The sequence below is a fragment of the Mustela nivalis genome, assembly GCF_964662115.1.
Source record: "Mustela nivalis genome assembly, chromosome: 10".
NCBI lineage: Eukaryota > Metazoa > Chordata > Mammalia > Carnivora > Mustelidae > Mustela > Mustela nivalis.
Genome location: NC_139029.1, coordinates 48359730 through 48373426, shown reverse-complemented (window position 1 = coordinate 48373426; position 13697 = coordinate 48359730). Strand labels below are relative to the sequence as shown.

Genomic DNA, 13697 nt, shown 5'->3' with positions numbered 1-13697 from the left:
AAGCATGCAAGTCATTACATATCTCTTAAACACAAGAAAGGTTGAACAAGAGTCATTTTAGGTCATTTTTATTTTTTCCAATTTTTGAAAAAAGATTTTTATTTATTTATTTGACAGAGAGAGAGGGTGACAGCAAGAGAGGGAACACAAGCAGGGAAAGCGAGAGAGGGAGAAACAGGCTCTCTGCTGAGCTGGGAGCCCGATGCAGGACTTGATCCCACGACCCCAGGATCACGACCTGAGCTGAAGGTAGACACTTAACCAACTGAGCCACCCAGGCTCCCCATTTTAGGTCATTTTTTTTTTTAAGATTTTATTTATTTATCAGAGAGAGAGCGGGGGAGAGGGCGAGCACAGGCAGACAGAATGGCAGGCAGAGGCAGAGGGAGAAAGCAGGCTCCCTGCTGAGCAAGGAGCCCGATGTGGGACTCCATCCCAGGACGCTGGGATCATGACCTGAGCCGAAGGCAGCTGCTTAACCAACTGAGCCACCCAGGCATCCCTTAGGTCATTTTTAAATGACCACCCATGATGTACAAATTATTCCTACCAAAAATATTTAAACTGGATCTAAGGCTTTATGTCTAGCTTCTCACAGGAAATGTAGTGGGTAGAGGAACAAGCTGAATTATACCGCAAGGACAATTAAATTCAGTATATAGTATTCTAGTGACTAATGGACAAATCCCTTTACAAAAGTCTGTGCCACAGAGGCAGGGGTGGGGAATTCTTCTAGATTAATGCAGGTAACAAGTCCATTGTGTGACTGAATCTTGGTTTTTGTGAGGTTATTCCTTCAGAGAGGGGAAGTAGGAAAAGAAGCTGCAAAAGACATTTGGGGGCAATGTGTTAAGTATCTGACATTAGGGAATTACTATTAATTGTTTTGGTATTATAATGATATTATTATTATAATATTTTCAGTTTTAGAAACTACAGACTTAAGTATGTAGGACTAATGTGCCATGATGTCCACTACTCACTCTTAAATGATTAAGGAAAAAGAGAAATAGATGAAACAAATATGGCAAAACATTAACAGCTGAATCTAAATGGTGGGTTTGGGATGCCTGGGTGGCTCAGCTGGTTGGACGAATGCCTTCGGCTCAGGTCATGATCCCGGAGTCCTGGGATCAAGTTTTGCATCAGGCTCCCAGTTCCATGAGGGAGTCCGCTTCTCCCTCTGACCTTCTCCTCGCTCATACTCTCTCTCACTGTCTCTCTCTCAAATAAATAAATAAAATCTAAAAAATAAATAAATAAATAAATGGTGGGTTTGTATCTATTATTTTTCGATTTTTCTGTATGCTTAAAAATTTTTACAATACCGTTGACCCATGAACAATCGGGGGACTAGGGGTACTTCCCCTCACCATGCAACTGAAAACCCACATAGAACTTCTGAATCCCCCCAAATATTACTACTAATAGGGTACTGTGGACTAGAAGCCTTACTGATTATGTAGTAAATTAACATAATTTCTATATTATGTGTATTATATACTGTATTTTTACAATAAAGCTAGAGAAAAGAAAATGTTATTAAGAAAATCATAAGAAAATACATTTACAGGGGCGCCTGGGTGGCTCAGTGGGTTAAGCCGCTGCCTTCGGCTCAGGTCATGATCTCAGGGTCCTGGGATCGAGTCCCGCATGGGGCTCTCTGCTCAGCAGGGAGCCTGCTTCCTCCTCTCTCTCTCTCTGCCTGCCTCTGCCTAATTGTGATCTCTGTCAAATAAATAAAATCTTAAAAAAAAAGAAAAGAAAAGAAAATACATTTACAGAAAATACAGTGCAGTACTGTATTTGACAAAAATCCACGTATGAATGGACCTACACAGTTCAAACCTGTGCTATTCAAGGGTCAACTATAAAAGGCTGAAAAATATAACCAGTTAAAAGTTATGATCTTGGGACACTTGGGTGGTCCAGCCAGGTAAGTGACCAACTTTTGATTTCCACTGGAGTTGTGATCTTGGAGTCCTGGGATCAAGTTCCCCATTCAACAGGGCATCTGCCTCTCTCCCTCTCTCTCTCTCTCTGCTCCTCTCCTTCCCCCCCACTAGGTGCTTGGGCTCTCCCACACAATTTCTCTCAAATACATAAATCTTTAAAAATAAATAAATACTGTAAAAAAAAAAAAAAACCTTTTTAAGTTCCTATGATCTTAACATGACATTTTTAACCAAACCTAAAATTTCTTAGATCATTAATCCATTGACACACAGAAAAAGCACAGTCTAGCTCTAGCCAAAGTAATGTGCCCAGAAGCTGCTAGTGTCCCTGGGAAAAATAGTGACATACCAGAGTTTACAGAACAGAGCAGTACAGGATATAACTGTATGCCACAAGTAGTATACAAACTGGTACACAAATAAGATATACAAGACATAAGAACAGTAGGAGTGTAGAGGAGAAAAAGACTTTAGAATGGTAGAGGAAGGTATTGTGCAAGAGCTAGAAGTGCGGTTTGCTTCCGTAAAACAGACAAATGCTGGCTCTGGAAGACGGGCAAAAATGTTGTTATGTGGGGCAGGGAACCCAGTACAGTACAGTGGCTGCACATAAAGCAGGTGATTGCTACAAGGTGTGATAAATGCTACAGTAGAACACTCTTCCAAGGGTGCTAGTAAAGTCCACGGAAGGACCTCTCAACCACGGAAGGAAGACGTGCAAATTTAGAGTCAAAAATTATCCCAACATAAATTTAAAATGGAGGCATGCACAGGAAAGAATTGCTAACTCGTAGATGACATACTTTATTTGATACAGTAGACTGAAGCCAAGGGCTCTATCAGAGCTATTAAAAACCATTACGTTGATATAAATATTTATGTAAACCTTTTAAGGTCAATATAGCATTTGTACAATTTGTACTATTTAGGCAATTTTTAATTTCATATATACGACGCAATTGACAGGGCATTTGTCTTTCAGCAGCAAAATTTCCACTATCACATAAAACTTAAAAAGTTCCAATTTAAATAAATCAATACAGGTTGAAAGCAAGGCTTCCAGGCTTATTATATCTTCAAAAGAGACAGGGTGGGGGATGTATTCCTCTTCTGACAAATTCTAATGGAATGATTTCTTATTCACTAGTTCTGTAACTAGTCATTCATTTTAAACTGAATTTGTTTTAGGATTGCCAAATTTTTTTGATCTATACATTATTAATAACTTGGTAATTAAAAAAACTGGCATGCATACAATTATATATTTGTTCTATACTGGAAACTTGCTATTCCTTAATCAAAATAACAAATATTTCACAAATAAAAATGTCCTTAACAGAAACCCAGGTTTTATTTTCCCCCTCTGTATTTCAAAGAGTAAATCAGGAGACATTAGAATCAAATATATTGTTAGAAGTCATTTGAAATCTGAAGTGTGCAAAATGTCAAAGCATTAGACAAATGAGAGTCCCTAGAACAAAAGGTGCCAAAGCTTTATTATTCAAATATAATAAATGAAATTTAGAAGCTTTTTGGAAAAATGATTTCCATCTCCATTTAGAACAGCTCACAGAGCTTAATGCATGTCAGGGTTCGTGTTCTAACATTTGGACAGGCACCTCATAATAAGCAAAGGAAAACTCTTCTTCAGTGCACAAATGAGCTGATTCATTTCTCCATCACTGCATTACAAAAGATGGGCAGTTATTCCTTCCCAGACTCACAGAACAACTTCCATAAGTAAACTATTCCTCCAAGCCCAGACTTGGTGGTGGGAAGAGGGACAGTGGCATAAGCTACCTGGGTCTGAAGGCCATTCAAGTGTAGAAGCAGATGAAGACGCCTCCCTTTGAACCCTTCGAACTAGGGTTAGATGTACCACTTGGCCTGCATTCCGTAATACTTCAACAACATCCTGGTTGGCAAAACCCTGAATATCCACACCATCCACCTAAAACATTAAGAGACACATTACACAGAGGTTTCAAGTTAGCCGCTGTTTTCAATTCTGGTGAGGCAGAATAAAACTGGGCCTCTATCCCCTGCAAACCCCAAGATATTTCCTAAGCCAAGAGTGATGAAAGATGCCTCCTTAGATGGATCTGAAGGACAAAGATCAAATAATAGCAACAAACATTTGTTTCCATGTAAACCACAAAATTAAATGTGTCTATGTAGATGTGTGTTTATGTTTCAAAAATATTATTCAAATAAACTTTAAAATTTAACAAATTTCTACTAAATGGAGAAAGACCAGCCTGAATGGACAAAAGGAAATTACAAAATTCTCCAATATATAAAATACCTCAAATCTGTATGTACTTAAAATTACTTACTGTTAGTAGAAAAATTACTTTCATGAAGAGATTAAAAGAACTGGTTAATAGCCTACTAAAATGTATATAAAATGACTGAGCATACAAAACACAGAGGTGCCTGAAAGTCTTTTTTAGGAGACTGCTAGAACACCTTGGGGTGTGTGTGTGTGTGTGTGTGTTTGTTTGTTCCCCCCCCCCCCCACCAATATGATTAGTGACTCCTTTCTTCACCCACGGTAAAAAACAAAAGCAAACAAAAAAACAAATTTAGGACCTTAAGAACCAAATCAATGAGATTTCACTGAACTTAATTTTTTAAAACATTATGAGATCAGGGATACCTGGGTGGCTGAGTAGGTGAAGTCTCTGCCTTCGGCTCAAGCCACGATCTCAGGGTCCCAGGATTGAGCCCTACATTGGGCTCTCTGCTCAGCAGGGAGCCTGCTTCCCCCTCTTCCTCTCCCTGCCTTACTGCCTACTTGTGATCTCTCTGTCAAATAAATAAATGAAAACCTAAAAATAAATAAATAAATAAATAATTTTTTTAAAGATGGCTGCACCATTTGAAAAAAAAAATTATGAGATTATATGAAGCCATTCTCCTCTCATACACACTACTATCAAGATAACTTCTTTTCGGGATGCCTGGATGGCTCAGTTGGTTGGGCCGCTGCCTTTGGCCTGGGTCATGATCCCAGGGTCCTGGGATCAGAGTCCTTCATCAGGCTCCCTGCTCAGTGGGGAGCCTGCTTTTCTCTCTGCCTCTGCCTGCCATTCTGTCTGCTTGTGCGCGCGCTCGCTCACTCTCTCTCTCTCTGATAAATAAATAAATAAAATCTTAAAAAAAAAAAAAAAAAAGATAACTTCTTTACCCCCGACTTGATTCAATGCTAAAACAAAGGGCAGGTACTTACAGCAACTATTTTGTCATTCACTTGAATTTGGCCGTTGTGGTAAGCAGCACTGCCAGGTATTATACTTTTCACATAAATCCCGGAAGCCTCCCCTGAGATGCACAAAAACATATGGAAAAAGGAAGAAAGCTCTAATTAGACCTTGATTGCCAAATTCATATCAAGAGGTTAATTAGCTACAGGGGCTGATGTGAGGCTTGATAAACACTATTTTGAACACAAGCAGAGAAATTGATGGATTATTTCAAACTGTCACCATCACAAATGACCCGAATTTGAAATGATGTGACTGATGACTATTTCTGGAAAAATAATCAGTAATGGAAGCTTGATGAAATGCACTCTACTGTAAGCTGGAATTCAGAGAGCCCAGGCGGTCTCATCCTCTTGGGCTGTCCCCTTTCTTCCTGCTGCCTTGGAGACTTACCACTTTTCACCAGCACTAAGAAAAGAGTCTCTTACCTGGTATTCCCTGCCTACATTTAGTTTGCTGCTCATGTTAGCTTCCCAGACTTTCCCAGAAAAGTACACACAGTGTTTAAAAAAGAAAAGAAAGAATTTCAGCAACATTAAATAATCTTCACATTATAAAATATTTAAATACAAACAAATGGCTAAATAAAAATTAAAACTACATAAAAAGTATACAGGCCTATGGGCAAAGACTAGAAGAGAAACTGGAAAATGAAAAACCGTAACTCTGGATGATTTTATTGTTTTATTCTTTTATTTCAAATGAACTTAAAATACTGTCCACAGAAGAAAACTAAACATCAATGAATTCCTATTGCCTACATAATAAAATGTGAATTTCACAGTCATATTCAAGGACCTCCATAATCTGCAGAAAACTTTACTTATCTTCCAATTGCCATCCCTCCAAGGCAAAAGTTCACAGACACAAGACTCTCAATATTTCACCAAAACATTAAGTATTGTCGTGATGTTATCCCTTTTCTTAATTCATTTTTTCTTCCTATGAAACTCATCCTTTCTACCAAAATCGTTTTTCATGCCTAGCACAAATGCTTCTTTGTGAATTCTTTATTTCTTTCTGTCAAATTTAATCTTTCACCTGCCATATGATGATAGTTTGCTTATAGCTCTGATAAGACACATATTTCACTTATCCTTAAACCATTATGTTATTTACATATTTCTTCCTCTGACTAGTCTTTTCTTATATTTGTTTTTCTGTCCCTTTCTGAACCAAGCAAAGTAACCCCCTCAAAAATCCAATAAATAGAACAAGGCAAAAATTACTCTGAAAGTCTGCATGTCAAATAGCAAACTGAATTTTTAACTGTTCTAGTTTTTGGATTTACCATTGCCTCCCTCTCCCAAAGTCCCCCAAACTTCTTTTGAGAGTAAATAAGTAAGATGACTCTCTATTCAATAACATAAATATCAGATTTTCTCAATTTTCTATCAGTTATTTACCTTCATTTTACTTGGTATATATATTATATTGTTAGGTTTATAAGGACACTCAAAAAACTTACAATAATAAAGGTTCATAAGCCATAAGTTTAGGGACTAAGCCATCATTTCTCTAAACTGACAGCATATTAAGAGCTATTCAATACAGCTTTTTTTCTCAACATTATTTTACAATCCATACTTAGCTCTTTTGGAATTCATTTAAATTCTGAACCTAATAAAGGTGGCACTTAGAAAAATCTAAAGGTCTGAAAACAGTTATTTCATTAGGCTAAAATAGCACAAGGTGGTCTGACATGAATTTCATTCAGGACTTTGAATACATTAGCACTCTTAATCTTTCCACCTGCTGTAAGTATGCAAAATAATAATTTTTTTTAAAAATTTAACTTTCTAATCTTGCTACTTTTTTTTTTTAAAGATTTTATTTATTTATTTGACAGAGAGATCACAAGTAGGCAGAGAGGCAGGCAGAGAGAGAAGGGGAAGCAGGCTCCCTGCAGAGCAGAAAGCCTGATGTGGGGCTCGATCACAGGACCCTGAGATCATGACTTGAGCTGAAGGCAGAGGCTTAAGCCACTGAGCCACCCAGGCGCCCCTAATCTTACTATTTTTAAAAACCAGAACATTTCATAACTCTGAATTCATGTTACTAGCAAGTATTTATCCAAAAGGTTTATTTTTCCTTACTCTAATTATTGTCTTATAATAATAGAGTAACTCTTTTTTTTTTTTTTTAAAGATTTTATTTATTTATCAGAGAGAGAGAAGGGGAGAGAGCAAGCACAGGCAGACAGAATGGCAGGCAGAGGCAGAGGGAGAAACAGGCTCCCTGCCGAGCAAGGAGCCCGATGCGGGACTTGATCCCAGGACGCTGGGATCATGACCTGAGCCGAAGGCAGCTGCTTAACCAACTGAGCCACCCAGGCGACCCAATAGAGTAACTCTTAACAATAGAAGTTACCAAAGCTTTGCATGTAGTAGTTAAGAGAGTGTTATTCAGAGATACTTGGGCCATGTATGTATTCTCACAGTAGAATCCCTTTATACGACAGGAAAGTAATTCTAATTAAAGAATTTATTATTTTTTTAATAATTATAATAATACTTTTTAACATTCATGATAAGAAATATATACAGCACGGGCGCTGGGTGGCTCAGTGGTCAAGTGTCGGCCTTCGGCTCAGGTCATGATCCCAGGGTTCTGGGATCGAGCCCTGCATCGGGCTCCCTGCTCAGTGGGAAACCTGCTTCTCCTTCTCCCCCTCCACCTGCTTGTGTTCCCTCTCTTGCTGTCTCTCTCTCTGTCAAATAATAAAATCTTAAAAAAATATATATATATACAGTAATCCTTTTATATTATCACATCTAAAATGGCATAATATGTAACAGTCACAATATTTAAAGTATATCTATCTTAGATAAAGAGAAGACACAATTCAAATATTACACATTGAGTTGGATAATTAAATCCTTTTGTTAATGACAATCAAGTCAGCTATAAAACTCCTGAGATAAAACTAATTCTTTAATCACGGAAAAGTAACTGGCTGCCACTATAGATACTTGTTTTTATTGTTCAGTATTGAAATTAAAATTTGCAGGTATTTAATTTTACTACCTAGAAACCTTAACATCCTTTACAATTATTTCCAAATATAAAATAGAAATGATTCATTTACCTGTATGAGCAGCTCCAATATAGCCAACAATTCTAATCCCAAGACTCTGTCCATCTTTTTTCATGAGTTCAACATCATATGTTTCAAAAAGAGAACTGTCCTAAAAGGAAAAAACAATTGTAAGTGTATATAATATTTAGTTCTATAATTGTGTGTAGTCAATTTGTGCGTGGTTTGTCAAGTATTTTTTTTAGAACTTGTGGCAGAATCTTAAGATAGTCCCCAGGACTTTTGATTCCGAGTGCTATTTTTGTGATTATGGCCCAGGATATGGCAAAAGGGAGATTATCCAGGTGCATCTAATCTGATCGGGGGCCTTTCAAAAGCAGAGTTTTCTGGCTGATAGCAGAGAAAGGAGTGAAAATGAAACATAAAGGCTGGACCTGTGGGTTGAAGATGAGGGAGTCTCATGAGACCTGGGGGACTGGGGACCTGGAGGAACTGAGAGAGAGCCTTAGCTGACAGTCAGCAAAGGAAAGAGACTTCAGTCCTACAACTACAAGGAACAGTATTTGGCCAACAACTCAAATAAGCTTAGAAATGGACTGTCCCCAGAGCATCCAGGTAAGAGTCCAGCCAGCCCTTAATTTTGGCCATACAGGAATGTAAGCAAAGAGCCCACCCAAGCCCACCCAGACTTTCCACCTACACAAGTGCAAACTAACAAAGCCTGCTCTTTTAAGCCATGAAGTTTGTGATTTTTTTTTTTTTTTTGAGAGAGAGACAGAGACAGAGAGAGAGAATGCATGAGACATAGGGCTTGATCCATGACCCTGAGACCATGACCTGAGCCAAAATCAAGAGTCAAACGTTTAACCAACTGAGCCACCCAGGTGCCTCTTGTGATTATTTGTTATACAACAATAGAAAACTAATACAGCCACTTAGAAAAAACTGAGGATAAATTTTTACTTTAAAAAAAAAAAAAGGGACGCCTGGGTGGCTCAGTTGGTTAAGCAGCTGCCTTTGGCTCAGGTCATGATCCCAGCGTCCTGGGATCGAGTCCCACATCGGACTCCTTGCTCGGCAGGAAGCCTGCTTCTCCCTCTGCCTCTGCCTTCCACTCTGTCTGCCAGTGCTCGCTCTCACTCTCTCTCTCTCTGACAAATAAATAAATAAAATATTTTTTAAAAAAAATAAATAAAAAATAAAAAAAAAAAAGTAAGGAAAATTTAGAAACAGATGGTAAGAATTACTATGAATAATAATTACTGGGAACAAAAAATACCAAACTAAAACTTAATTTCATTACTTGCCTTCTAATTTAAAATACTTCTTTAAAAGAATAAAGTGTCTAAAAACATGATTCCATTCAAAACACTAACATTTGGGGCGCCTGGGTGGCTCAGTGGGTTAAGCCGCTGCCTTCGGCTCAGGTTATGATCTCAGGGTCCTGGGATCAAGTCCCGCATCAGGCTCTCTGCTCAGCAGGGAGCCTGCTTCCCTCTCTCTCTCTCTGCCTGCCTCTCCATCTACTTGTGATTTCTCTCTGTCAAATAAATAAATAAAATCTTAAAAAACAAAACAAAACACTAACATTAGAAAGGAAGTATCTGATTGCATCAAATTCTTATTTATCATACAGTTACACTGGTCCACACTACTGAACTGAAGACTCTGGAGAGCTAGAGTAATGGAGGGGAAGAAAGTGGCTGTAACCAGTTTGGAGAGGAAAGCAGAAATGATGTTAAGACCTCTGACAGAAAATTTCCATTCACAAGGTTCCAAAAAGGGAGACACAAACAACCTTTTAGATGAGCCCCTCAAATCCACATGAACAATGGTCTCCCATCTCTTCCCACCAAAGTCCCTTCTCCTTTCTTCTTCCCCCGGTCTCTCCTTTTAAAAATTATTTATTTCCTTTTACTTTATTAACCCTTGATTCAGAGCCTGTGAAATTACTAGAAAGATCTTGGAATGAACCAAAAATATCTGAATTCAAATCCCAGCTTAGCAACTGACTTCTTTTATTTTTTGAGATCAGCACCTGAGCTGACTGAGATCAAGAATCAGATGCCTAACTGACTGAACCACCAGGTGCCCCTCATTCTATGACTTTTAAACGAGTAATGTGGACTTGAGTTCCTTCATTTAATATGATCTTATCTTGATGAAAGGATAGGCCTATCTTGCAGAATTCCTATGAGGATTTCAGATGACCTAGACAATTCTAGGTGTTTGATAATACTAATATTTTATTTTTGTTTTGATTTTGATTTTTTATTTTTCAAAAAATTTTTTGATTTTTTTGATTTTTCAACAATTTTTATTATTGTTATATTATGATGATTATTATATTATGATGATAATGATGATAATAAATATTCCCTTTGTTCATTCTGTTTGTATCTAGTTCATACACTGACCAGTATTGAGTTTCCCTCCAATATGTGGATGTCTCCTCACCACTCTCATGAAATAGAAATGGCAAGTATTGGGGTGCCTAGATGGCTTGGTCGGTAGAGCATGCAACTCTCAATCTTGGGGTCATGAGTTGAAGCTCCACATTGGGAGTAGAGCTTACTTTAAAATAAATAAATAAGGGGCACCTGGGTGGCTCAGTGGATTAAGCCTCTGCCTTCTGCTCAGGTCATGACCTCAGGGTCCTGAGATCAAGCCCCACATCGGGCTATCTGCTAGGCAGGGAGCCTGCTTCCTCCTCTCTCTGCCTGCCTCTTTGCCTACTTGTGATCTCTCTCTGTCAAATAAATACATAAAATCTTTTAAATAAATAAATTTTTTTAAAAGGCTTTCTTAAAAAAAAAAGGAATGGCAAATATTAATATTTTCTAATTTACAAATGAGTAACTGAATTTCGGGGAGTTTGGATGACTTAACGCTGAGAAACAGCAAAAAACAAAATCAAACTTGTGTGATGTCTCTCAACTGGGTTCTCCTCTGCTTCCCCGGTGAGCACTGAGGCACTACTCCCACCCACATGACACTGAGTCGAAGGCACTTCTAATCTTGCAGAGTCTCATACCCAGCGCGAAAGGAGAAAGAATGGTTCGCATACTCACAGCACTAGGGCTCTTGTGAGCTACAGCAGGCAGGGCAACAGGTAAGGCTGCAGGGGTAGGAGGGGTTACGGAAACTGCACCCACAGGTGCTCTTGCAACAAGCATGCGGACTGAGTTTCCACAGTTCCTTAGCACTTGCGCAACTTGCTCGCTGGTCATTCCCTGCACATCTGTGCCACCGATCTTCAAGATGTGGTCCCCTGTCTGGAGTCTTCCATCCTTTAGATGAAGCACAAAACAAAATTATTCCAAGAAATCAATGATCTAACTTCACTGGCTAATAACCAATTCCTCGGACTTTCAGTTCTGATAGAACGGCTGATAGAGAAGCCATCTATAATATGCTACAAACAATATAACAGTTTTAATGAATGCTGAACTGGCAACAGGAAAAAAGAAATCTTTGGGAAAAAAAAAAAAGATGGGGTGGAGGATGTGTTCAAAAGAAGAAGAGTAACCAGAATTCTAATATGGCCACTGGCTTGAGGGTATCATTTCATGCCTAATGGCCTAGACCCAGGGTATTCATGACCACAAAGGTAAGGAAGAGATCAGAAAACCCTGGGCCTCACGAAGGGAAGGAGGTTGGATCCGAGGCCTCTGGCATCAAGCTAGGAACTCTCAAGGCCAACAAACTCAGTGGCTCTTTTAAGGATCAGCAAGATGTCAGTGTGGCTGGAAAGGATGAGCAAAGAGAGTAATCAGGAGGAGATGGGAGCATTAGCTGGAGCTCAGCAGTACAGAGCATTTGCTCTGAGCTGGGGGGAAGGGAAGTCATAAAGCGTTCTGAACAGAGAAGGGACATTATCTGACATGCTTTTACCAAGATCCCTCAAGCTTCTGTGCTGAAAACAGTCTACAAGACGGGAAGCAACAGAAGCAGAGATATCAGTAAGGAGGCTAAACCAACAATCCAGAAAGAGATAGCAATAACCTTTGGACTGGGTTAGCAGTTGGTGTGCTGAGAAGGAGACTCTAGAGAATACATCCCAGTGACCTCTCAACAGGCTCCACTAACAGCTTCTACACGAGGTGTGACAGGAAAAAACTCCCAAATTTTTACCCCAAGCAACTGGAGAGACAGAGCTGCTTATTGATTGAGAGAAAGAGCACTGCTGAGGAATGGATGGGTGGAGTAGAAATCAGGAGTCTAGTTTTAGAGATATCCAGTCGGAGATCCTATTAGACATGCAAGTGGAGAAGTCAACTGCGCAGCTGGATATACAGATCTGGAGTTCAGGAGGGAGGTCCAGACCACGTATTTAAATTTAGGAGTCATTAGCATATATAACATATTTGAAGTCAGGATTCTGGGAGAATTCAGAGAAACGATACATCATGTTCCATTTCTTAAGCTAAGGATATGTACCTGGCTATTATTATTATTATTTAAAATGTTTTATTTCTTAAACTAAGTGATACACACAGTGGTGGTTACTGTCATTATTTATAAATCTGCACAGCCATTACACATACTCTTTTATATGCACTTTTAAAGGTGTATATTTCATACCCCAAAAAATTTTAAAGCGATTTATCAAAAAGTACATCAGGTCAAAATGTTTTAACATTTCCGTTCTACATCCATTTGTCAAATTCTTGAAATAGTAGATCCATCAGCATTTTGTTTCATCAGAAATTCTGAATTCTCTTTACTTACCTTTACTATATTAGAGTTACCAAGATGTAAACATAGCTGGCTACAAAAGATTACACCTGCCTAGCACTCTACAGGTCAAAAGTCACTTTTCACAAATCATCTCACTTAGAGAGGGACAACTTTAAAATGAGTAAATGGGATTCAGAAAGGTTGACTGACCTGACCAAGGTCACAAAGCTAAGAAGCGAACCAAAGTTCAACCCAGTAAAAAACAAAAAATAAAAATAAATAAAAAGCCTTAAGACTTTTTAAAAAGTCTAGGGGTGCTTCGGTGACTCAACAGGTTAAAGCCTCTGCCTTCAGCTCAGGTCATGATTCCAGGGTCCTGGGATTAAGCCCCACATCGGGGCTCTCTGCTCAGCAGGGAGCCTGCTTCCCCCTCTCTCTCTGCCTGCCTCTCTGCCTACTTGTGATCTCTGTCAAATAAATAAATAAAATCTTAAAAAAAGAAAGACTAAAAAGTCTATTTTCCGTCTTTCCTTTTCTCCAATTTTGCAGGACTATGCATGAAGTAAGGTACAAGATCCAAATACTGAGTAAAAAGCCATGGGCTTTCTTGTGAAGTCTGCAGAAGGCCCTAGAAGCAACTGGAAGAGAAGAGGAGGAAAACAGAAAATGCAATTCAATTCAGAAACATCTGCAAAGACTCAGAAAAAAGACAGATACAAAGAGGAAGTAAGAATTGGTGGATTTCTACTTTTAAGCACT

General features: G+C 38.7%; 1 protein-coding gene across 9 annotated transcripts in view; it reads right to left on the bottom strand.

Moving 5' to 3' along the window:
- The window catches only part of PATJ (PATJ crumbs cell polarity complex component), a 373944-nt gene that overhangs the window by 326870 nt on the left and 33377 nt on the right, over nucleotides 1-13697 (bottom strand). For all 9 annotated transcript variants that reach the window (XM_082687808.1, XM_082687804.1, XM_082687800.1 and 6 more), the window contains exons 8-11: nucleotides 11330-11548; nucleotides 8310-8409; nucleotides 5188-5279; nucleotides 3756-3906 (exon numbers count right to left, since the gene is read on the bottom strand). In XM_082687808.1, coding sequence (XP_082543934.1) covers nucleotides 3756-3906; nucleotides 5188-5279; nucleotides 8310-8409; nucleotides 11330-11548 — 562 coding nt within the window. The remainder of the gene's footprint in view (nucleotides 1-3755; nucleotides 3907-5187; nucleotides 5280-8309; nucleotides 8410-11329; nucleotides 11549-13697) is intronic.